This window comes from Cervus canadensis, chromosome 21 (genome assembly GCF_019320065.1).
Source record: "Cervus canadensis isolate Bull #8, Minnesota chromosome 21, ASM1932006v1, whole genome shotgun sequence".
Taxonomy (NCBI): domain Eukaryota; kingdom Metazoa; phylum Chordata; class Mammalia; order Artiodactyla; family Cervidae; genus Cervus; species Cervus canadensis.
In genome coordinates this window covers 58,285,509-58,310,000 of record NC_057406.1, presented here as the reverse complement: position 1 = coordinate 58,310,000, position 24,492 = coordinate 58,285,509, and the positions used below count along the sequence as shown (strand labels likewise).

Below are 24,492 nucleotides of genomic sequence, written 5' to 3'. Positions count from 1 at the left end.
TAAATGTGCTGTTGAAGAAGACTCTTGAGAGGCCCTTGGACAGCAAGGAGATCCAACCAGTCCATCCTAAAGGAAATCAGTCCTGAATATTCATTGGAAGGACTGATGCTGAAGCTGAAACTCCAATACTTTGACCACCTGATGTGAAGAGCTGACTCATTTGAAAAGACCCAGATGCTGGGAAAGATTGAAGGTGAAAGGAGAAGGGGACAATAGAGGATGAGATGGCTGGATGGCATCACTGACTCAACGGACATGAGTTTGGGTAAACTCCGGGAACTGGTGATGGACAGGGAGGCCTCGGGTGTTGCAGTCCATGGGGTCGCAAAGAGTTGGACATGGCTAAGCAACTGAACTGAACTGAAGAATTTATAAAAAATTTAAAAAGAACAAATATGTATATAGATACATGTATAATTGAATCACTTTGCTATATACCTGAAGCTAATACAATATTGTAAATCAACTAACTTTAATAAAACATGGAAACAAACAGGTCACTACCTACTAAGTTCAAAGGTGAGTTGATGCTGGCGAAGTAGGGCTAGAGACTGTCACCAGGGGGAAACCCTTCTTGCTGGAATATCAAACCCTGAGGAGGGCGACAGAGGAGCCCCTGCTACTTGTGCTGGATCTCTACAATCCTAACTCTTTGACTTTCTCCCATTTTCAAAGCTCCCCTATTCCTGGCCTCTCACTGCTAGTCTCCCTGTCTCTCCCTTATTCTGCCCTCTGTGTCTTCTTTAGTCCAAAACAAGTGGTTTCTCCCCATGACTCTGCACATGTCCCCGGTCCCTGCACTGCTCTAGGGGTGGCCCAGTTGGGCCCTATTGCAGACTCTCATAGACCCAGGTGAGCTCCTCCAACTTCTTCTCCAGCTCCTGGGCTTTCTGCCTCATGTTTTCAGCCGATGCTGTCTTTGCCCCCTCCTGCAAGTCCTGTACTTCTTTCACCAGGGAGTACACGTTCAGTGCCAAGAATAAACCTGATGTGACTCCACTCGCGATGCGGGCTGTTCTAGTCGCTGCCAGAGGTGTGCCTTCGAAAGGCCTCACCTGTTCGTCACTTTGGACAGAGACTTGCCTGGTGGTTATTAGCCTGCTGAGCAGTGGCTCAGTGGCTTCTAATTCAGGGTTGTCATTGGCCACCCTGATGGCATGAATATACATCCCTAAGTCTTTAACATGGTAGAGATCAATTACATAGGATATTATTTCGGCTGTGTCAAGGAGACTGGCCTGGGTTTCTGCTGATGACGTGTTTACCTTTTCTACCACCATGGTGGACACACCTGTTACAGCAGATGCTGCTCCCAGCCCTATTCCAGCAGCTGAGAGTCCCAGACTGAGACCCCCTGTAAAGGGTGCAAGAATCAGGCCAAGGATGCTCAGGGTGCCAGACGCAATGCCAGTGGAGGAGGCTACCACATTGGAGATGGTGCAGTCCCTGTGCACCTTGTCAACATGGTCTGCGAGCTCACGGAGCTTTTTTATGCTCTCCTTCAGCTTCTGTTTTACCTGAGGAAACTCCTTCAAAAACCTCTCCTTTTCCTGCTGGTATTTTTGGAGCCTGCCTGGGTCCTCCCCGGCCAAGTCTGTTAGCAGCTTGATCAGATGTTCACGGAGTACATTTGCTTCTTCCCTGTAACAATGAACATTAAAGCCTTAGAAAGAGAGTTTGCTTGTCTATGAAACAGGCTCAACAAGCTCTATCCTGCGTAAACCACAGAGATTTTATTGTAAATCACAAGAATTTTACTAACGTAAAAACTTTGCCAACCTTAAACCCTCATTTGGATATTGTTAGTGCTCCATGTGCTTATTCAAACATGGAATAAGTAAGCAAAGGTCATCTTAGGATACCTTTAACGTAAGAGAGATATTTGATAAAGACACCTCAAAGGCAGACCAATACCATCACTTCCAGAATGTGTGTAAAATGGGAACTTCACAGATAAACAAAGAGAAGTGGGATTAGAGCAGAAAACCCTTCATTCAAGGACCTTAGTGTATAGTGAGGAGTCCTCTTGTTCTTTGCTCTTGACTGCTAGGATGTGGTCCCTAGACCCCAAGAATATTCTGGCTGATAAGAATGTCCTTGTCTTTCTGGGACTTTGGCCACTGGACAGTCTGACAAGTTGACATGTCATGGGCCTCTGGGTCACATGGTATCAGTTCTGACCTCTGGAGGAGCTGGGCTCTAGGGCATTAGTCTGAGCTCTGGGAGGGGCTGGAGATGACAGGTCAGGATGATTTGTTGTTAAATAGGGTGAGCGTCTCTGGCGGGCAGTGCTCCATGTGTCCTGCCCCACTGAATCCAGGACAGTAACGCATCCTGGGGACAATGGGAGCTTCATGTGTAAAACATGCCCAGACTCTGCCCTGTGGCTGATGGGAAACTGCATCCTTCCCTGTAAAAAACCATAACTGGGATCCTGAAACTTTAAGTGCGTCTGTGCTTCCTTCTATGGAGTTCTAGAATCTGAGGGTGGTTGTGGGATCCCCCAACTTTGCCCTTGATGGGAAATGTAAGGACAGTCCTGGGACTGTGCCCTCATACTTTTCAGATTGGCTAACTGTGAACCTAGAATTTTATTTTATTTTTTAATAAAAACTCAGCTAGAAGGAGTGATCATTTTGCCTGGCATCTGTTCTTATCCTAGCCTGATACCCTTGGCCTTCTCAGGAGAAGGACACTGGGTCTGTCCACTGCCCATATTGACTGGGAAGCAGGAGATGTGCTGTGAGCCCTGTTACCCATGGCCCCTCCAGCCCACCTCACTGACTCCTGATCCAGGACCCAGCACCCCAGATCTCTCAGGGGTTATATGTTAATTTCTGACAGCTTCATGAGCCTGCAACCCAAGGCTGTGTGCAACTTCATGGAACCTCTAAAGATTCAAGACATGAGGAAACACCCATCTGAGTGGCTGAGCCTGAGGAAACTGGCACTTGCACAGCTGGTGAAAGAAGTGTTTCCCTCTTGGGTGGGGATGTGTGAGGCTCCTCGGAATCCCTCAAATGACGCACAATCACAGCCATTCATTGTGACCCTGGAGGGCTCACTGAGCCACACGGCCTTCCCACTGTCAGGGCAGCTCCACATAGACTAGAAGAGGGTCCCAGATGGAGGGAGAACCCGGGTCCCAGGCAGGGTGTGGAGGACATGGTCACCCAGGGCCCTCTAGCCCAGCATGAGGGGATCCCATCAGGAAGGGAAGAAATGTCCCCTTTCCCACTCCCAGGACCTCTGTTAGAGTCACAGCCCCTTCAGTTTTGTGTCCTTGGGGCCTACTCTCCTCACTCTAGTCCTGGTCCTGCTGCTCAAGGCTGCCTATTAGTCCTCCAACCTGGACCCTCTGCTCCACCCTGACTCCTGGGTCTGACCCTGATGCACGCCTCCCTGGGCCTTTGGATGAGATGATTGCACTTGGTTCCCCACCTCTGACCCTGCAGTTCACTCTGAGGCCATCACCACAATCCATCAGATTGAATTGCTATTCCCACTGGACACATAACACATAACAAATCTTAGACTCAAAGTCTTAAACCCACAGGCCCAGAGTTGGGCAGGGCTAGATCCAGGATCCCACCAGGTCCAACCAGTTCCCCTCCAGCCTCTCTGCCTTATTGGCCAGCGGGAACATGTAGTGTTGGTATAATTCCTAAGATGGGGAATGAAAGAGTTCTAGTCAATTCCTAGGAACACAAAATGATATTCGGGTCAGGATTTTCCGTCTTGACCCAAAGGAAGTCCTTCTTGGTTCTCATCTCCAGGAAGAAGGTCCCTGATTCTTCCCAACAAGCTATCTTAAAATTAAAACACTTAAAAAAACTTGCAATCATGATCTCAGAGTCCTCCCAATAAAATTGAAGAGATGATGAAGCAGAGAGTAGTTCAGTAACTTGTCCAAGGTCATATAACCTGCCCTTCCTTTCAGGTTTCATCTCTTCTCAACCCAATGTCATTCACTGCCAACAAATAGCATGGAGGAAGCAGTCCACATAGGATCTTGAGGAGGAACATCCTTGACCCCAACCATAGGATCTGCCTGGAGAAAACTAGCCTGGGAGAATCTTCCTGGGGGCATGTTGGTGACATTCCTGGTGTACCTGCATGGTTACCTGGACAAATTGACCTTGGTCACAAAATTCTCCCAGGGTTTGTCTTCGAGCAGGAATTTCAGGTGTTCCCATCTCACACTCTTTTGGAGAAACTCAACGACATCCTCAAAAAAGCTTTGTCTCTCTATACAGAAAAATAAAAATTGAAGATTCCAATAAACTATGGTGTGATGTAAATGGTATCGAGTATAAGTGGTTAAAGTTCACCTTTCTCAGCAGCATTCATCTGGCATGCTGTTGATGGATTTATCTGGGGTGTCAGGTGGACCGTATGCACCAGCCCCAATTCATAAGTTAACTAACGCCCAGACCCACCCACTCTGCAATGACTGTATTAGAAGATAGGGGGCTTTAAGGCAGTAATTAGGTGAAATGAGGCCTTAAGTGTGGGGCCTTAATTCAGTAATATCAGTGTCCTTATTAAATGAAGAGATGTCAGATCTCTTCCTCTCTTCTTCTCTGTAGTATTAAGTGTTCTTAGGTTTTCTTTTTCTCATGCATCACTAAGGGAGAAATGAACTCAGGGCTCACATGGAGGGAAACCACAGCACTAGATCTGTGTTTTGATTGATCATGGTGAGTGTGGGTGGAGGAAATAACTGAGCACCTGGGTGTCTGAGGGTTTCCCTTGTAGCTCAGTCAGTAAAGAATCTGCCTGCAGTGCAGGAGACCCAGGTTCGATCCCTGGGTTGGGAAGATCCCCTGGGTTGGGAAGATCCCCTGGAAAAGGAACTGGCAACCCACTCCAGTATCCTCGCCTGGAAAATCTCATGGACAGAGGAGCCTGGTGGGCTGCAATCCACGGGGTCGCAAAGAGTCGGGCACGACTGAGCAACTAACACTTACTTAGCGCTTCCCTTGTGGCTCAACTGATAAAGAATCCGCCTGCAATGCGGGAGACCTCGGTTTGATCCCTGGATTGGGAAGATCCCCTGGAGAACGGAAAGGCTACCCACTCCAGAAGCACAGTGGCTGCCACGGACCACGCAGGAAGTGCAGCTGAGAGGTGCTACCCCAGGCCAAGGTCAGGGGCGGCGGCCGAGAGGAGCAGCCCCACATCCAAGGAGCGGTGGCTGTGCGGGTTCAGGAGGGCGGAGAGGAGCTACTCCACGTTCAAGGTCAGGAGGGGCGACTCCTTCAAGGTAAGTAGCAGCAGCTGTGCTTTGCTGGAGCAGACGTGAAGAGATACCCCACATCCAAGGTAAGAGAAACCCAAGTAAGACGGTAGGTGTTGTGAGAGTGCATCAGAGGGCAGACACACTGAAACCATAATCACAGAAAGCTAGCCAATCTGATCACAGGGACCACAGCCTTGTCTAACTAACTCAGTGAAACTAAGCCATGCCGTGTGGGGCTACCCAAGACGGACGGGTCATGGTGGAGAGGTCTGACAGAATGTGGTCCACTGGAGAAGGGAATGGCAAACCACTTCAGTATTCTTGCCTTGAGAACCCCATGAACAGTATGAAAAGGCAAAATGATAGGATACTGAAAGAGGAACTCCCCAGGTTGGTAGGTGCTGAATATGCTACTGGAGATCAGTGGAGAAATAACTCCAGAAAGAATGAAGGGATGGAGCCAGAGCAAAAACAGTACCCAGTTGTGGGTGTGACTGGTGATAGAAGCAAGGTCCGATGCTGTAAAGAGCAATATTGCATAGGAACCTGGAATGATAGGTCCATGAATCAAGGCAAATTGGAAGTGGTCAAACAGGAGATGGCAAGAGTGAACGTCGACATTCTAGGAATCAGCAAACTAAAATGGACTGGATTGGGTGAATTTAACTCAGATGACCATTATATCTACTACTGTGGGCAGGAATTCCTTAGAAGAAATGGAGTAGCCATCATGGTCAACAAAAGAGTCCGAAATGCAGTACTTAGATGAAATCTCAAAAACGACAGAATGATCTCTGTTTATTTCCAAGGCAAACCATTCAATATCATGGTAATCCAAGCCTATGCCCCAACCAGTAACGCTGAAGAAGCTGAAGTTGAATGGTTCTATGAATACCTACAAGACCTTTTGGAACTAACATCCCCAAAAGATGTCCTTTTCATTATAGGAGACTGGAATGCAAAAGTAGGAAGTCAAGAAACACCTGGAGTAACAGGCAAATTTGGCCTTGGAGTACAGAATGAAGCAGGGCAAAGGCTATAGAGTTTTGCCAAGAGAACACACTGGTCATAGCAAACACCTTCTTCCAACAACACAAGAGAAGACTCTACACATGGACATCACCAGATGGTCTACACTGAAATCAGATTGATTATATTCTTTGCAGCCAAAGATGGAGAAGCTCTATACAGCCAGCAAAAACAAGACTGGGAGCTAACTGTGACTCAGATCATGAGCTCCTTATTGCCAAATTCAGACTTAAATTAAAGAAAGTAGGGAAAATTACTAGACCATTCAGGTATGACCTAAATCAAATCCCCTATGATTATACAGTGGAAGTGAGAAATAGATTTAAGGGATTAAATCTGATAGAGTGCCTGAAGAACTATGGATGAGGTTTGTGACATTGTACAGGAGACAGGGATCAAGACCATCCCCATGGAAAAGAAATGCAAAAAAGCAAAATGGCTATCCGAGGAGGCCTTACAAATAGCTGTGAAAAGAAAAGTGAAAAGCAAAGGAGAAAAGGAAAGATATAAGCATTCTGAAAGAAATGGGAATACCAGACCGCATGACCTGCCTCTTGAGAAACCTGTATGCGGGTCAGGAAGCAACAGTTAGAACTGGACATGGAACAACAGACTGGTTCCAGATAGGAAAAGGAGTACGTCAAGGCTGCATATTGTCACCCTGCTTATTTACTTATATGCAGAGTACATCATGAGAAATGCTGGGCTGGAGGAAGCACAAGCTGGAATCAAGATTGCCAGGAGAAATATCAATAACCTCATATATGCAGATGACACCACCCTTATGGTAGAAAGTGAAGAGGAACTAAAGAGCCTCTTGATGAAAGTGAAAGAGGAGAGTGAAAAAGTTGGCTTAAAGCTCAACATTCAGAAAACTAAGATCATGGCATCCGTCCCATCACTTCATGGCAAATAGATGGGGAGACAGTGGAAACAGTGTCAGACTTTATTTTTCTGGGCTCCAAAATCACTGCAGATGGTGATTGCAGCCATGAAATTAAAAGACACTTACTCCTTGGAAGGAAAGTTATGACCACCCTAGATAGCATATTAAAAGCAGAGACATTACTTTGCCAACAGAGGTCCGTCCAGTCAAGGCTATGGTTTTTCCAGTAGTCATGTATGGATGTGAGAGTTGGACTGTGAAGAAAGCTGAGAGCCACAAAATTGATGCTTTTGAGCTGTGGTGTTGGAGAAGACTCTTGAGAGTCCCTTGGACTGCAAGGAGATCCAACCAGTCCATCCTAAAGGAGATCAGTCCTGGGTGTTCATTAGAAGGACCGATGCTGAAGCTGAAACTCCAATACTTTGGCCACATCATGCAAGAGCTGACTCATTGGAAAAGACCCCGATGCTGGGAGGGATTCAGGGGGCAGGAGGAGAAAGGGATGACAGAGGATGAGATGGCTGGATGGCATCACCGACTCGATGGACATGAATTTGGGTAAACACCAGGAGTTGGTGATGGACAGGGAGGCCTGGCATGCTGCGATTCATGGGGTCGCAAAGAGTCGGACACGACTGAGTGACTGCTCTGAACTGGGTGTCTGCGTGGGCGTTTGAGAACAACAGAACTAGTACCTGCCTGGGGCAGTCACCTGGTAATCAGGTGTGTATAATGGGAGCACTGGGCAGGGGCCCTAACACACCACAGCGGAGAGGGGATTCTAGAGAAGGGGAGAGGTTTCTACTTGGAACTAACACATTCCAGGTAGGGGGGACAGCACGACACTAGGCAGGAGTTGCTATGCGGTAGGCCCTGGCCCAGGCCACGGACACACATTATATTTGGTCCTCATCACAACATAGGGAAATATCCTTCTCATTTTACAGGTTCTATCAGGTCAGGTGCTCCAGATCTGGGAGGCAGATGTTGGAGGCAGCAAAGGCCAGATTGGGGTTCAGTTTAGAGTCCACTGACCCTCAGGGAGCAGCTGGGGTGGGCAGCAGGGCGAGCGGTGGAGGAAACAGCCTCTGTGTTGACAGCCCAGGGTCTGGGAGCAGAAGGAGGCTTGGACCAAGGGAGAGGGCAGGAGAAGCTCCAGGGGACCTCCCCTCCCTGTCCCACCTGGCCTTGGAGACTTCCTCTGCTGCGCCTGCCCCCTCCATGGGCTGTCCTGGCCTCACTTCTGAGTCATTAGCAGGGGGTCAGAAGGCAGGGGGAGGAAGTTAGCATCTTGTCTGTGGCTCCCTGAGGACCAGGAAAGAGGCTGTGGGGACAGACCGCCAAGTGTTAGGGGACTCCCCATTGCCTCTCTGGGGGATGCTTCTCCACGCCTTTCTTGGTTCTTGATTACTCGGCAGGTTAATTTGGCCTGGAGGCACTACCCTCAATTCTGAGTCACAAGTAGGAACCTGCCAGAGACGAGGTGGCTGACTACCTGAGCGGTTCCTGGGATCTTCTGAGCTCATGGTGGCAGCAGCAGGGTCTCAGAGATCTCACCCTTCTGTGTCAGGCTGGAAGAAGGTGTCGTTTCACCCTTGGGGAAGAGAAAACAGATTGTGGGCTTGATCATGTGTGAGCAGTGGCTGTAGGGAGCAGCGAGGGGCATGGTCCTAGTTTCCCCTGGGACAGCCACCAGCGCCACCAGGGACTTAACCCAGCGTGGTTCTCTGTCCCCTGGGCTCTGCAGATCACTTGTTAAGGAAAGTTACTCATCCTCCCACCGTCCTCCCCAACCAGAGTCCGGCTCTCCTATTGGGGCACAAGGAGAGGATAATCAGAGAGGAGACAGCCATCTGCGAAGTTACAGGAGCAATAAAACCAGAGACAGAAGAACAGGCAGGAAGGGAACACTCTGGAAATTACAAGAGGTTGGGACCGCTTGTGTTACTAATTGCTTATAGGTGATATTGATCCACTGTCTATGACGTGCAGGCTCCTGAAACTCACCTAAACTTAGGTCAGTCCAAATTTTCACATTTCTGTTGAAGCCCAGCCTTGAACCCAAGTTGTTATGATCCAAATCCCAGGTTTGTGATGACTATGCTCTACTTGCTTTAATGTACAAAAATGTCTATTTGTGGATGCATGTTAATCGGAAAATGACTTTTTACTGCAAAATGATGTCATGCACCCTGTGGTCGAGTCTCTGTCTTGATAAAGTTCCCGGTGCTGTAGCTCCCACAGCCCACATCTTCCTCGCTTCTGCAATAGCCTTTATCCCACAAACCTTTTTTCTGGAGTCCCACCAGCCCCACTCCAATCCCTGCAGCCCTGCCCTGGTCAGCTGAGGACCTGAATGGTGTCCTCTTTGCTGTCCACTCCTGATTGTTGGACTTCACGCTGTTTTTAATCCTTTATGTAAATAATAGTACAAAGAACACTCTTCTTGTATAAAACTTTGCCTACATTTAAGATTCTTTCATTAAGCTATTTCTAGAAGTAGAATGCTGGATCCAAGGGTATCAACACCTAACATTTTTTCATACTTAAGCTACTTTGTTAATCAAAGAAACTGTACAAATTTACTTTCACACATATCATATGTGATGGTGTCCATCCTTTGTCTTGCCAGTTCTCTATTGTTTTTTTAAATAGCAAATCTTTATATAGAGAGAACTTCTTTTGGTTCTGGTTGTGACTATCTTGTGTTGGGAGATGAGAAAAGAAGCCATGTTAATTATACCTAGGCAGTATTTTAAGAAGGCAAAAGAGTACTTATTTAAGTATTCTTCCTGAGACCTGGCTGAAATGATAGTAAACGTCCTTATAGTTACAGTAACAGCTATTCGTGAGCATGGCTTGTATTTCTGATTTTGCTCTGCACTGGTAGTTACTCTAACTAAGACTCTATAAATTATATCATATTGTTCTGATAACCAGGAGGTGTGTACCACTGTATCCCCATTTACAGCTAAGGAAGCTGAAGCATAGATGTTCTATGATTTGCCTGAGGTCAGAAGACTTGTTCATGGAGAACTGGACCCCACCTCACTCTCTGGGCTCAAGACCCCATACCTGTCTTCCTCTCACTTTGCTTCTAACAATAATAGTAATAAAAAAGCAGGGATGGTGGCGACAGGAAACCAGAGTCTTCACACTCCCTCCCTGGGCTGAAAATTATGACTGCTTTTTATTTAACAATTGCACATTTAACCTTGCTCTGGTCTCCCCTCTCCATAGATAAAGTTACTGAAACAATCACTGATAAAACTGCCCCTGCCATTCTCTACAGCACCCAGTCTAGAGTGGCCCAACTTCCTTAGAGTTTCCCCCAAACCCCCTAACCTGAGCCCTGATCCTAGAATCTTTCTTTCTATCACCTTCCCTCTGCAATGCCCAGGGTTCCCCTCAAAAAGAGTAACCATCAGCTTGATTACCAGGGGTATGCCTGGTGGCAGAGGCTGCGGGCACTGACTGTGTGGATGGGAGAGAATTTACACAGACAGACCTGTCTCCAGGCAGGTGGGAGAGGAGAGCTGGTTGGTCCCCTGCCTCCTTCTCTGCCTTGAGGCTGTAGGTCCCCAGGAGCCAGGGCAGCCAATTGAAATTTGGAAACACAAGGACCAAGAGCCAAGGCAGAGAGAGGAGGAGAGCTTGGGCAGAAAGGCTGATCTTGGATGATGCCGAACACTTGAAAATGCATTTGGACCCTTGACCTCATCCTTCCATCCTTCCCTGCCATTCTTGTCCTGGTCCTGACCCTTGTCTGGGGCCTCAGCTGGGTGTGGATGCTGGACAGTGCTTCCACTGCTGGATTTCTATCCAGAGCGTCCTCCTCTGTTAGCCTCTGATTGGTCACTGCTCGAAAAGCCTATCAGTGGGAGAGAGGAGGACCCTGAAAAGACTCCCCACCCAACTATATGGCCAGATGCAGAGGCCTCCCCTCCATGTGGGCAGAGATTCTCACCAAACATCTCCCTCCATGTGGCTGCAAGTTATCCACCTTGGGCAGGGAAAGTGTGTGTGGGGGGGTGCGGTTAGGGCAGCATCAAGTGCAGAGTCCTTAGCCCATCACCAGGCCCTCCTGATGCTCCTACTCCTGTCTTCCTCACCCTCCTGCCTTCTCAGGGCCTGGTCGAGGGGCCTGGAGGACTCCCAGCTCCCTGGACTCTGATTCCCCCCCAGCCTCCAGAACTTCACTCAGGCTGCCCCTCCTTCTGCAATGCCATTCCCCACCTGCCTCACCAGCTGAAATGTTACCTGTAATTAGAGTTCCCACTCCAAAGCCTCCTCCCCCTGCTGTCTCATCCAGTTCCTCTCCAGTTTCCCCTGGAATCTTACACTTTCCTGGTTGTGGGTCTGTTTGTGTGGAGTTTCTTCAGCTCCTGGCACTGGCAGGTGCCCTGTCTCTTCTCTGCTGCTCCTCCTGCTCCAGGGCCTCTGGGACACTCTCCACCCTCCCAGGTACAGCTTGGCAAAATACAAGGTGTTTGATCCATTACTGGGACATGAAACCACCAACTTCTTGAAGACACAGCACCACACCTCTCTTACCTGAAGTTGGGTAATTCCATTTGCTTTCCTTATCTGTCTTGATAGAAGCTCTTTCTGACAGAGAATGCCATCAGATTTCTGACTGTTTCCATTTATGGGCATCCCTTGCTTTCCAAAAGATCACCCTCTGCCAGTAAACTGTGAGGTGAGGCCTACATCCTCTTCACACTACGCCATCTTGGTTTAGGAAAGCTTTTGTAGGAATACTGTATTTTCAGGTGGCAGGAAACACCTATATTTCCTCATGTTTCCTTACTCCAGCCATGATATTTTTACAGGAGGAGAAAGAGGAAGAGAGAATTGTGGAAAGGCATGGGCTCCTGCTAAAATCTGAATAATGCCTTACTGCACTGGAGGCTCCTTTAAAGGCAGAAAAAAACAGTGTATTTCTTCTTGATTGCAGTAGGTACCTGTTAAATAAATCCTGCTTTAAGGAGATAAAGCAGCAGACATGCAGGAAGGAAGGTAGGGAGTCTGGGAGAGCAGGAGAGGAGGAGGAGAAAAAAAAGAAGGAGGGAGAAGGTAGAAGGTGGAAGAAAAAGAGAGAAGAAGAAACAAAAAAGCTCTAATCAATTAGTGAAACCTAAAGGGATCTAAAGGTAAACCAGAATGAAAAAAAATCTACAGACAAACTGGAAAAAATGAAAACATTATGCAAAACATATTGGAAAATACTGCTAACTTGAGGAAAACTCTCACCAAGACACAAATCCCAGAAAACATTGGACCTCTTAAAAGTTAGAAATTGCTAAGGACACCGTAAACCAAATCAAAATGCAAGAGACCTGGAGACAATGTCTGCAACACTTAGAGAAGATAAAGGTGAATATCCCCAACACAGAGAGAAGCTACAAAGCCATATGAGCAGACTGAAACCAGCTTTTAAAAATGGGTAAGAGTCAAGGCTATGGTTTTTCCAGTGGTCATGTATGGATGTGAGAGTTGGACTGTGAAGAAAGCTGAGCGCCGAAGAATTGATGCTTTTGAATTGTGGTGTTGGAGAAGACTCTTGAGAGTCCCTTGGACTACAAGGAGATCCAACCAGTCCATCTTAAAGGAGATCAGTCCTGGGTGTTCATTGGAAGGACTCATGCTGAAACTGAAACTCCAGTACCTTGGCCACCTCATGCGAAGAGCTGACTCATTGGAAAAGACCCTGGTGCTGGGAGGGATTGGTGGCAGGAGGAGAAGGGGACGACAGAGGATGAGATGGCTGGATGGCATCACTGACTCGATGGGCATGAGTTTGAGTAAACTCTGGGAGTTGGTGATGGACAGGGAGGCCTGGCATGCTGCAATTCATGGGGTCGCAAAGAGTCGGACACGACTGAGCGATTGAACTGAACTGAACTGAAGAGAACTGAACAACACTCCCTGGGGAGGTGGCTTGTCCAGGGTCACACAGCTCTCCATGGGCAGAGTAGAGGCCAAGACTAGGCCTTCTGACACTGGTACGTAAGTAGGGAATGTGATTTTCTTTTATTTTATTTAAACTGATCAAATTATACACTCTGTTTTTATTATTATTATTTTTCTTTTTTTAGCTGCACTACCCACTATGTGGGATCTTAATTCCCCAACCAGGGACTGAACCCACAACCCGTCCAGTGGAAGCAGGTAGTCTTAACCACTGGACCTCCAAGGAAGGCCCAAGAATATGATTTTAATAACCCCAAAGTTTCTAAGTTTATTTATGCCTGTCTAAACACATAGATCTAAGCCTACCCTCCTGTTACACTAATATGTCTACAGTTTGACTTTTTATCTTAATATTACAAAACCAGGATCATAATGCAGACATTGTGTAGTAAGCCCTTCTCACTTCCTCCATCTGGATCATCTTCCTCACACATGATCAACCATCATGGGCAGCCCTTAGCTGAGGGCCCAGAGAGCACAGAAAGGCAATGTCCTGCATTTTCTCACTTGGTCTCCTGCCCCTCCCCTCTCAGGCCTCAGTTTCCCTCTAGGACCTGGCACTGAGCAGGCACTCAGAGACAGGGTGGTGATGAACATGGATTCCTTGTATCTCAAAAGGAACACTTTCACCACCCTGGGGGCAGCCTCAAGGTGGCCAGCCCATAGGAGAAGAGGCTGTGATTCTCCTGTCCTCTACCCATCTGCTTTCTCCAGATTTCCCAAAGGGCTGAGCACCCTCAACCTTCCTTCTGGTTGTCACCACTGTCTGTCACCACTCACATCTCAGGAGTCCACATCCTGAGCTGAGCCCACCTGAGCAAGTCTCAACCTCCCTCTGCACCGTTTAGGGACCTTGGGGGTGGGAGGAAGCCCTCAGACACACCTGCCCCCACATCCAGGCTCTGCCCCTGCTTAAGCTACCCCTCTGGCCATGACCTCATCTCTCTGAGCTTCTGTTTCCTTCTTCTGTCAACTAGTGACATCATCCTTTTCTCAGACAGTTGTCCTGAGGATGGGGAGATGGGCGGGTCCTACGCCCTGCTCACCCAGGAGTCTTCCTCTGGCTGAGTGTGAAGAAGATCCAGTTGTTCTCAGCTCTGCAGATGCAGCCACCAGCTGTGCAGTAAACCACACACACCCTCTGGGCCCAGCTATACCTGGAGAAGCAAAAGGGAAAATGAACGCCCTTCCATCTGGGTTGCTCAGATTAAGCAATCACCCTGCCCACCAGGCCCCACCTCCCTTAGATAACCAAGCCTAGTCCTGTCCTGTGGAGTCCTTCATGGCCGAGTACATTGTGCCTTGGGCTCTGTGAAGGAAGACCTGCCACCAACAGACTGTGAGGTCCTTTGCCAAGAGTGCTCCGTCTACTCTGTGGTCTTCTTCCCAGCCCCTCCACCCTCTCCATCCACCCTCGCTCACCAGCCTGTCTGCCTTATTCACCTTCGCACTGCCAGCACTTGGCACAGTCCCAGAAGATACCAGCTGCTCACTGCATACTGGTCATACTCCTGCTGCTGAGGGCCACACTCATGTGGGTTCCAGGCACTTCCTCCCTCAGATCCTTCTTCCAGAAACACCTGCCCCTACCACCTGGCAAAGCTATGCTCATCTTTCAAAGCCCAATCCTGGCACCACTTCATCTGAGAAATCCTCAGGAAGTCCCCTGCTCTGCTCCCATCGTACCTGGGAGATGGCCCTAAGTCCACCACTTAGCCATTGTGTGCATGTCACCTACAACCCTTATAGACTCACTTCAGTTCAGTTCATTCACTCAGTTGTGTGTCCAACTCCTTGCAGTCCCATGGATTGCAGCACACCAGGCTTCCCTGTCCATCACCAACTCCTGGAGCTTGCTCAAACTCATGTCCATTGAGTTGGTGATGTCTAGGTCCCTGTAGTCTTGTCCATGAGGGTAACAAAGACACCAGTGACTTTGGTCCCAGTGGCCCAGGCTGGGTGACCAAGGCCATGTGGATGGATGCAGAGTTCACAGGAAGGGCTGAGAGCACACTACTCTTTTCTACCTCAACTTGTTTCTGCTTGACAATAGGTCTATTTGGGAGGACTTTTGTAGGAAGTCCAGAGTCTTAGTAACTCAGGAAAGTCTACAAGAGAGGGCCAACCCTGTTTCCTCTGCCCATGATGACTCTTTTCTGGGGAACCTAAAAGGAAATAGGGTTGGTTCTCTCAGGAGAGCATCAATCAAGGTGCTCACTTCCTCTCCCACTGTCATCTAGCACCTGTCTCAGCAGTGAGGGCAGGATGGGGAGGGGGGCAGCACATTGAGTCCCCAAGGTCAGGAGGGGCAGGGGAGGTGGCCTCCCAGCACCCCTGGAGGTTCTCCTGCTCTCTCCCTTGGTCTCAGCCTCCTCTTGCTCCCAGGCCCTGGGGCATCACCACAGAGACCCTTTCCTCCAGCTCTTGCCCTTGTCCACCCAGCTGCTCTGTGAGGGTCAGCAGACCCTGGACTAAACCCCAATCTGGCCTTTGCCACATCCCACCTGTGTGACCTGGAGCTCCTTAACTGACCTCGCCTTAAGATGGAAATCATGTTTCCCTGTGTGTTCATGAGGGTGAAATCGCGTGTGTGTCCATGTCTGGGACCAGTGCCTGCCACACGGTAGGTCCTGCCTAGTGTGCTGCTGTCCCCTCTCCCTGGAATGTGTTAGTTTCAGGTGGAACCCTCTTTCTCTAGAATCCCCCCTCCCCACGCTGTGTTAGGGCATTTTCCCAGTGCTCCCATACATGAGCCCCTGCTTACCAGGGGTGACTGCCTCAGGCAGATACTGGTCCTATTGATCTCAAGCACCCCTGCAGATACCCAGGTGCTCAATTGTTTCCCCCACCCACCTCCCCTTCAATCAATCAATAAAGAGTTAATTCTGTGAATTCCCTCCAGGCAAGTTCTAGTTTCCTTTCTCCCTTAGTGATGCAGGAAAAAGGGAAAAATTTAGAAGCCTTCCAGCTGAGGGGGTGGAGAAAGAGAGAAAAAAATCTGATGTCTCTTCTAATAAGGGCACCAATCTTATTGGATTAGGACTCTACACTTATGGTCTTGTTTTACCTAATTACTGCCTTAAAGGCCCTATCTCCTAATACAGTCATTGCAGGGAGAAGGATGGGTCAGGATTTCAACTTATGAATTAGGGGCAGGGGGAACAGTCTACCTATTGTTAGGAAAACGCCGCGGGAGGAAAAAAGCCGCCTCTAAGGACCGGTGGTAAAGGCCTTTATTAAGCGTCTCTCTCAGGCAGAACTCCCGGGGGCGGGTGAGTGAGGAGACAAAGGGAGTCTGCGAGGTATGAGGGGTGGGGAGGGGTTTTATAGTCAGGGCCCGGCGTCCAAGCCAGGTCTTCCCATATAAGGAAGAAAGTGCGGGCTACAGCGGTGGTTGGTGTCCAAGGGCTCCGTGTCGGCACCCGATTGGACCAGGCTGCAGGGGGCTGGCCCCTGGAAGTTTAGCCAGCCTCTGGAACTTGCCTGCGGCACTTTTCCGGGGCATGCCTCAACATGCCCGACCTTTCATCTCGGCCTTTTTGTTATAGGACAAGGGGCGCCGGTTCTCTCTGGCTAATTCCTGCTGAATGGGGCGGCGAGGGGTAGGGTGTGGCCGGGATGACAGGGAGCGTCTGCCGTTAATTTTTGTCACAGAGTGTTTGTTGGAAGCCCTTGGTACTGCTGTTGCAACACCATCAGCTGGACCATGTTGAGCCGCTGTTTGACAAAGGTCAAGAGCTTATTTAAGAGACAGGGCCCGAAAGTATGGCCAGAGCTGTGATTGTCAGCAGCCACAGTGGGTGATGCCAGGTCAGCATCGGATATCAGGATGTGGTCCCTCAATTATTTTGCGATCGACGACAGAGGGGTTCGGGTGATGGTCAGTTTGGTCGGCCCCGTGAGGGTGGAGCGGTAGGAGTAATTGGGAGGAAGGGCCTGGGCCGGGGCCACCCCTGTCTCTGGAAGACCCAGGGGAGCTCGTTTGAGCTGGGTCAGGTGATACCAGGGCTCGTGTCCCAGAAGTTTGGCTGCCGTGGGAGTGGTGAGGATTACAGTATGGGGCCCCATCCAGCGAGGTTGTAGCAGGCGGGGACTCAAGGCTTTTAGCAGTACCTGATCTCCCGGGGCCAGAGGCTGAGTTGGCCCCTCGTCGTCTGTCGGTTGTGGCAGGACCCGGTTTGCGTGTTCTCTTAGCAAGGATCGTAGGAGGGAGAAGAGGGGGAGGTACCCCGCGAGTGGGGGAGCCTCTCCCTCTGGGAGGTGAGTCAGGAGATAGGGCCTGCCGTAGAGCAGTTCAAAAGGGGTCAAACCTGTTTTGGAATGAGGTGTGGTGCGAATGCGAGTGAGCGCCAGAGGAAGGAGGTCGACCCAAGACAGCCGCAGTTCTGAGGCAAGCTTGGTCAGGTGCGTCTTGATGATGCCGTTCACCCGTTCTGCTTTGCCTGACGACTGGGGCCAATAGGGGATGTGGAGATGCCAGTCGATGCCCAGAGCCGTAGCCACCTGCTGGGAGAACTGTGAGATAAATGCAGGCCCATTGTCAGACTGGAGAGAGTTTGGCAACCCAAATCTGGGAATGAGATGGGTCGTCAAGACCTCTGCCACCGCCGCTGCTGTCTCTCGAGCGGTGGGGAAGGCCTCGACCCATCCTGAAAAGGTATCCACCAAGACGAGCAGATAGCGGTAGGTTTGATGTCTGGGCATGTGGGTGAAGTCTATCTGCCAATCTTGTCCGGGCATATGTCCCCTTAGCTGGTGAGTCTCCTGTGGGGGTCGGAGTCCTCCTTGAGGAGAGGTGGAAGCACATGTTAGGCAGGAGTGGTGGACCACATATATGGTCTGTCTGAGATGTCGGGGAGAAAAGACAGGGCTGAGAAAGGAAAAGAGAGCCCTTGGCCCGATGTGGAGGGTATTGTGGATTTGGGATATTATGGCCTTAGCCTGTCGCTCAGGAAGCACTGGTTTATTATGGAGTAGTATCCATCCCGACGGGTGCCTCTGAGCCCCTTCCTGTGCCAGCAAGGCTTTGGCTTCCTTGCTGGAATAGTCTGGGTTGAGGGTGGATCTCAAAGTCAGCAAGGGCTCGGGGGCTTGTTGTAAGGTGATTTGTTGAGCCACTTGATCTGCCATATTATTACCCAGAGCGACAGTGTCATGAGTATTTTGGTGTCCCTTGCAGTGTATGATAGCGACCTCTTTGGGCAGAGATAAGGCATCTAACAGTTGAATGATGTGGGGGGCATTACAGATGGGGGATCCTTTAGTGGTCAGGAAGCCCCGCTCTCTCCAGATTGCCGTGTGAGAATGGGCAATCAAGAAGGCATATTTGGAGTCTGTGTAAATATTGGCCCTTTTGCCTTTTGCTAGGTGTAAGGCTCTAGTTAGGGCTGTTAGTTCAGACTTTTGAGAGATCATCCCGGGTGGCAAGGGCTGAGCCTCCAGGACTTCTCGGGTGGTTACCACAGCATAAGCTGCCCTTCGGTTCTCATCGGGATCTCGCTTTGAGCTCCCACCGACGAACAAAGTTAGCTCTGGATCTGGTAAAGGTTCGGAAAACAGGTTGTGAGGTGGTTGCATAAGGGACTCAAGGACCTCTGAACATAAGTGGGCTGGGGGTTCTGAGGAGAGGGGGAGGGAGGGCAATGAAGAAAGCGGTTTAATTGTGGAGAGCGACTCACGGGAACTTGCGGATTGTCCAAAAATACCAGGTGAAACTGCTGGAGCCTGGATTCGCTGAGGTCAGAGAGAAATCTAGAGGCTAAAAGATCGCCAAGGCGATGAGGTGAGAAGATGGTCAGGGGCTGACCATGAATCAGCTTTTTAGCATCAGCGTACAATGTTGCCACTGCCGCTAGTGTCCGCAGGCAGGGGAACCATCCCCTAGCTGTGGGGTCAAGTTGTTTGGATATGTAAGCAATAGGCAGCAGTTCGGGGCCAATCGGTTGCACCAAGGCTCCAAAGGCTATCCCTCCCTTTTCATCAGTGTATAGATGGTGTGGATAGTTGGGATTTGGGAGAAAGAGAGGGGGTGCAGCCAATAGGGTTGAGCGTAAAGCGTGGAAGGCCTTAGTCACTTCAGTGGGGGAAGACAGCGATCCTGTGGGAGTCTCTTTAGCAGCGGCATATAGGGGTTTGGCCAGGGTGGCGTAATTTGGGACCCAGTGTCGGAAGAACCCCATCAGTCCTAGGAAGGACAATATCTGGTCTCCGTTGGCCGGAGGACAGATGGACCTGAGGAGGTTACACCGATCTGCTGTCAGGGCCCTAGTGGTAGGGGTGATTTGGAGGCCTAGATAGACAACAGAAGTCTGAGTCAGTTGGGCCTTGGGTTGTGAGGCTCTGTAACCCTGGGAGCCGAGGAAATTAAGAAGAGTTGCAGAATGTTGTCGGGAGGTTTCTTCTAGGGGCTGCAAAGGAGCAGGTCGTCTACATATTGGAGGAGGGTGCTAGGGTGGAGCGAGCATCTGGCCAGGTCTTGGGACAGAGCCTGTCCGAAGTAATGGGGACTGTCTCTGAACCCCTGAGGGAGTACAGTCCATGTGAGTTGGGTGGTCAGCTGAGTGTCGGGGTCAGTCCAGGTAAAAGCAAAGAGGAATTGGCAGTCGGGGTGGAGTGGGATGGTAAAAAAGGCATCCTTGAGGTCAATGACGGTGAAATGAGAGGTTTGGGGACGTATGGAAGAAAGGAGGGTGTAGGGGTTAGGGACAAGTGGATGGGCAGGGACCACCGCCGCGTTGATCAGGCGGAGATCCTGCACTAGCCGGTAGTCTCCTGAAGCCTTTCAAACAGGAAGGATGGGCGTGTTACAGGGGGAAGTCGTGGGGATCAAAAGACCCTGTCCTCTGAGACGGTCGATGATGGGCTTTAGTCCCCTGAGGTTATGAGTAGACAAAGGAAACTGGGGCCTGGCTGGGAAGCAGGTGGGGTCTCTTAGCCGGATGAGGACTGGAGGGTGGTGCCGAGCCACCACCGGGACTCGGGTGTCCCAGACCTCAGGATTAACAGAAGAGGTTGGAGGGTCAACAAGTAACATTAGGAAGGCCCCTGACGTGGGAGCCGATTCTGGAGTCAGGTGAAGAGTGGCCTTTAGCTTAGCGAGTGTCTCTTCCCAAGAGAGGAGTGGGGCAGGAGGGGATGACCAAAAAGGAGTGGGTAAATAGGCAGGAATCTAATTGGCAGGACAGTGGTTGGGTTTGGAGTGGACACGAGGATTGGCCGTCAATGCCCATAACCGAAACCTGGGAAGGACGTAAAGTGCCCCCGAAAGAGGGAAGGACCGAATAGGTAGCCCCCGTATCAACTAGAAAGTTGATAGACTTACCCGCTACCTGGAGCGTTACCCTGGGCTCGGCTTGGGTTATCGGGGTTCCCGAGTCTGGGCGGTGTCAGTCATCATTGGAGCTCAGCAGCTCGAAGGCTGGAGGAGGGCAGGAGGTCTCCCTGGGGCGCCCCTAGAGGTCAGGGCCCGAGAGGCCTGGGGACAGTCACTAGCCCAGTGTCCTCGCTGTTTGCACAACGGGCACGGCTTGGAAGGAGGCCGTGGATTGGGGCACATCTTGGCCCAGTGTCCTTCTTGGCCGCACTTGAAGCAGGCCCCCGGAGGGGGGTTTTGGGACCCCGAGCCCGCCGCCGGCCGTAGGGCCGCTACCAAGGCCTAGGTGTGCTGGTTTAGGAGGTTTCCCTGAAATTCAGCCTTTTGTTTGAGCCTTGCCTTTCGGCTGGCCTCAGCAGTTTCTTCACGGGCGTTATAAACTTTAAAGGCCATTTTTACCAGGTCTCGAATAGGGGTCTGAGGGCCGTCCTCGGCCTTGGCCAGTTTTCTTCGGATGTCAGGTGTGGATTGGGAGATAAAACGATTGACCAAGGTAGCTGCCCCAATGGGGGACTCAGGGGACAGTCTGGTGTATTGAACAAGGGCCTCAGTCAGCCGATTAAGAAACATGGCTGGGTTTTCGTCGGGCCCCTGAGTCACCTCGTCTAGTTTGAGGAGGTTTACTACCTTATGAGAGGACGTTTCCATCCCATCGAGGAGACACTCTATCATATAGCGTACCTGCAGCTGGCCGCCACCCCCTTCCTGGTAGGTCCAATCAGGGTCGGTGTCAGGAACTGCCTGAGCTCCCGGGGGGCGCTCGGGGGAGGGGTTAGCACAGTGCCGCTGGTCGGCCTGAGCCCTGGCTGCCATCCAAATGGCCTGCCTCTCTTCGGGGGTGGTGGTAGATCCCAGGATGACATATATGTCCTGCCATGTTAAGGCATAGGCGCGGGTCAGACCAGTAAACTGCTTAATGTACTGAGTGGGGTTGGAGGAAAAGGATCCCAGCTTGGCCTCAATCTGTGCTAAGTCCTGGAGAGAGAAGGGGACATGGACCTGGGCCAGGCCCTCAGCTCCGGCTACTTGTCGCAAAGGGAGTAGCGGGGCTGGGGGAGGGGGAGGGGAGGCACCTGGAGGGTTGCTGTGGGAGCGAGTGTGGGAGCTAACTGGAGACGAGAAGGGGGTGATGGGGGGAAGGGGAGGATACAAGATAGGGTTAAGGGCCGGAGGATCCGGGGCCGGCGGTGGAGTCTCGGGGGCGGGAGCAGAGGCAAAAGAGGCCGGAGTAGGGTTAGAGAGGGAGGGGGTAGGAGGGGCCGGAGAGGAGGGAGTAGGAACCGGAGAGGAAGGGGTGGGGGTCGTGGGAGAGGCATAGGGAGGGGGGGCCACCAGATCTTCCGGGGGAACAGAGAAAGCAGAGGACTCAGAGGCGGGAGGAGTCGGCTTAGCTCGGGAGGGTGGAGTAGGGGGGGGCCATGGTGAGTAGGATTTGGCTGGGAGCACACGTGGTGCACAGGGTGGGGCGAGAGCAACGCCCAAAAGGCCTGAACATAAGGGGCCTCAGACCATTTTCCCGTTCTCCGGCAGTAATTATCCAAATCACGGAGGACGTCAAAGTCTAGTGTCCCTGTGGCTGGCCATTGTGAGCCATTATCTAGGGAATACTGAGGCCAGGCCTGTGAGCACAGAAAAGTGAGCCGCTTGGGGCGGATATATCCCTTTAGTCTTAGGGTCCGCAGGTTAGCCAGCAGGCACTCTAAGGGTGTGGAGTATTGGGGATCGGGTTTGGAGGCTGTCGATCCCATGGCGACCACGGGGCGTGGAGGCAACCCCCGCTGTCCGAACGTCTTCGGACGAGTTAAGGGGAGCCGGAGGTCCGTGTAGTCGCGGGGAACGGCTTCCTCATGACCGCAGGGACCCGGAAAGGCCGAAGCCGGAGGTCTACTCAGCCGCTTGGGACGTCTCCCTCACGAGCTGGTGACCGGAAAAGGCCGAAGCCGGAGGCTGAAGCCGGAGGTCTACTCAGCTGCTGGGGACGTCTCTCCACCAGCTGGTGACCGGGAGGGCCCAGTAAGTGCGCACCCGTTACTGGGCCCTAGGAGGTGGTCGCCAGGGAGGGCAGGCCCCAAAGCCGAAGTTACTTACCCCATATCCAGCCGTCCGGGGGGTTGGTCAGCCGCCTGGGTCCGGGGCTACCGCGGCGGTGGAGCTCGAGGGGGCCTCAACGGCGAGTGCCAGGGGCCCTCACCTCGGGTCCCATGTTGGGGCGCCAGATGTTAGGAAAATGCTGCGGGAGGAAAAAAGCCGCCTCTAAGGACCGGTGGTAAAGGCCTTTATTAAGCGTCGCTCTCAGGCAGAACTCCCGGGGGCGGGTGAGTGAGGAGACAAAGGGAGTCTGCGAGGTATGAGGGGTGGGGAGGGGTTTTATAGTCAGGGCCCGGCGTCCAAGCCAGGTCTTCCCATATAAGGAAGAAAGTGCGGGCTACAGCGGTGGTTGGTGTCCAAGGGCTCCGTGTCGGCACCCGATTGGACCAGGCTGCAGGGGGCCGGCCCCTGGAAGTTTAGCCAGCCTCCGGAACTTGCCTGCGGCACTTTTCCGGGGCATGCCTCAACATGCCCGACCTTTCACCTATAACCCCAGGTGAATCCATTAACAGTACCCCAGAAGACTTTTGCTCAGGAAGGTGAACTTGAACCACTTTATGTGTGTTCTTGTTTGCTCAGCCACTCAGTCGTGTCCAACTCTTTGCAACCTCATAGACTGTAGCCTGCCAGTCTCTTTCCATGGGATTCTCCAGTCAAGAATACTGGAGTGGGCTGCCAGTTCCTCCTCCAGGGGATACTCCTGACCCAGGGATGGAACCCGCATCTCATGTGTCTCCTGAATTGCAGGCAGATTCTTTATTGCTGAGCCACTTTAAACTCAATACCATTTATGTTCCACCATAATTTCTTCTAATTTTTTTTCTTTTTTTTTCAGTGTAGAGAGCCAAAAGTTTATTGGTGATGTCACTGAGTGTTTCCCGGAGAAAGAATACAGGGAAGAACTGCAGTTCCTGATCACTGAAGACAATGCCTGGGAGAGTTTTGTGGCTGAGGCCAAATTGTCCAGGTAAACCACATACGTGTGCCAGGAATTTTATCCAGATATTCTTGGGAAGATCTCCCCGGGCTAGCTTCCTCCTGGCAGACACACCTCCAGGCAGGATCCTAAGGTTGGGATCGAGGTTGTTGCTTCTCAAGAGCCAATCAGGAATGTTTCCTCCATGTCATTTGCTGGCAATGAACAGCCTCAGGTTGAGAAGAGTTGAAACCGGTAAGGAAGGGGCAGGTTATGTGACCTTGGACAAGTTACTGAACTACTTTTGGCCTTAGTTTCTTCATCTGTTCCATTTTATTGTGGAGAAAACTGAGATCATGCGTGCAAAGTGCTTCACATGATGGCTGACACAGAGTAGGTGCTCAATTAATGCTAACTTTTAAAAAACTTGTTGTGAAGAGACGGGATCAAAGTTCTTTTCCCTAGAGGTAAGAACCAAGCCGGACTTCCTTTGGGACAGGTCAGAAAATCCTGCCACCAACATCACTTTGGGTTGGAAGACCTTTTAGAACTAACACCCAAAAAAGATGTCATTTCCATGATAGGGAACTGGAATGCAAAAGTAGGAAGTCAAGAAACACCTGGAGTAACAGGCAAATTTGACCTTGGAGTACAAAATGAAGCAGGGCAAACGCTAATAGAGTTTGGCCAAGAGAACATACTGATCATAGCAAACACCCTCTTCCAAAAACACAAGAGAAGACACCACACAAGGACATCACCAGATGGTCAATACTGAAATCAGATTGATTATATTCTTTGCAGCCAAAGATGGAGAAGCTCTATACAGTCAGCAAAAACAAGACCAGGAGCTGACTGTGGCTCAGATCATGCACTCCTTATTGCCAAATTCAGACTTAAATTGAAGAAAGTAGGGAAAACTACTAGACCATTCAGGTATGACCTAAATCAAATCCCCTATGATTATACAGTGGAAGTGAAAAATA

The 24,492-nt window shown here is 50.7% G+C and overlaps 1 protein-coding gene across 1 annotated transcript; it reads right to left on the bottom strand.

Moving 5' to 3' along the window:
* Positions 1–368: 368 nt before the first annotated feature.
* LOC122423205 lies at positions 369–22,705 on the bottom strand. The gene is made up of 7 exons (XM_043439934.1): positions 22,694–22,705; positions 22,417–22,540; positions 20,842–21,839; positions 17,441–17,645; positions 14,177–14,287; positions 4,125–4,248; positions 369–1,641 (listed from the first exon to the last, which is right to left on the bottom strand). The coding sequence occupies exons 1-7, from the start codon at positions 22,703–22,705 to the stop codon at positions 828–830; spliced, it is 2,388 nt and encodes a 795-aa protein (XP_043295869.1). The 3' UTR covers positions 369–827.
* Positions 22,706–24,492: the final 1,787 nt, after the last annotated feature.

What these genes read in the sequence shown, in the direction of transcription:
- LOC122423205 (XM_043439934.1), bottom strand. An exon ending in CTGCTGAGGCCAGCCGAAAG is followed by an intron (nt 17,646 to 20,841) that starts GCAAGGCTCAAA and finishes TTTATCTCACAG; the next exon opens with TTCTCCCAGCAGGTGGCTAC. An exon ending in AGCCAGAGGAAGACTCCTGG is followed by an intron (nt 4,249 to 14,176) that starts GTGAGCAGGGCG and finishes TTTTCTGTATAG; the next exon opens with AGAGACAAAGCTTTTTTGAG.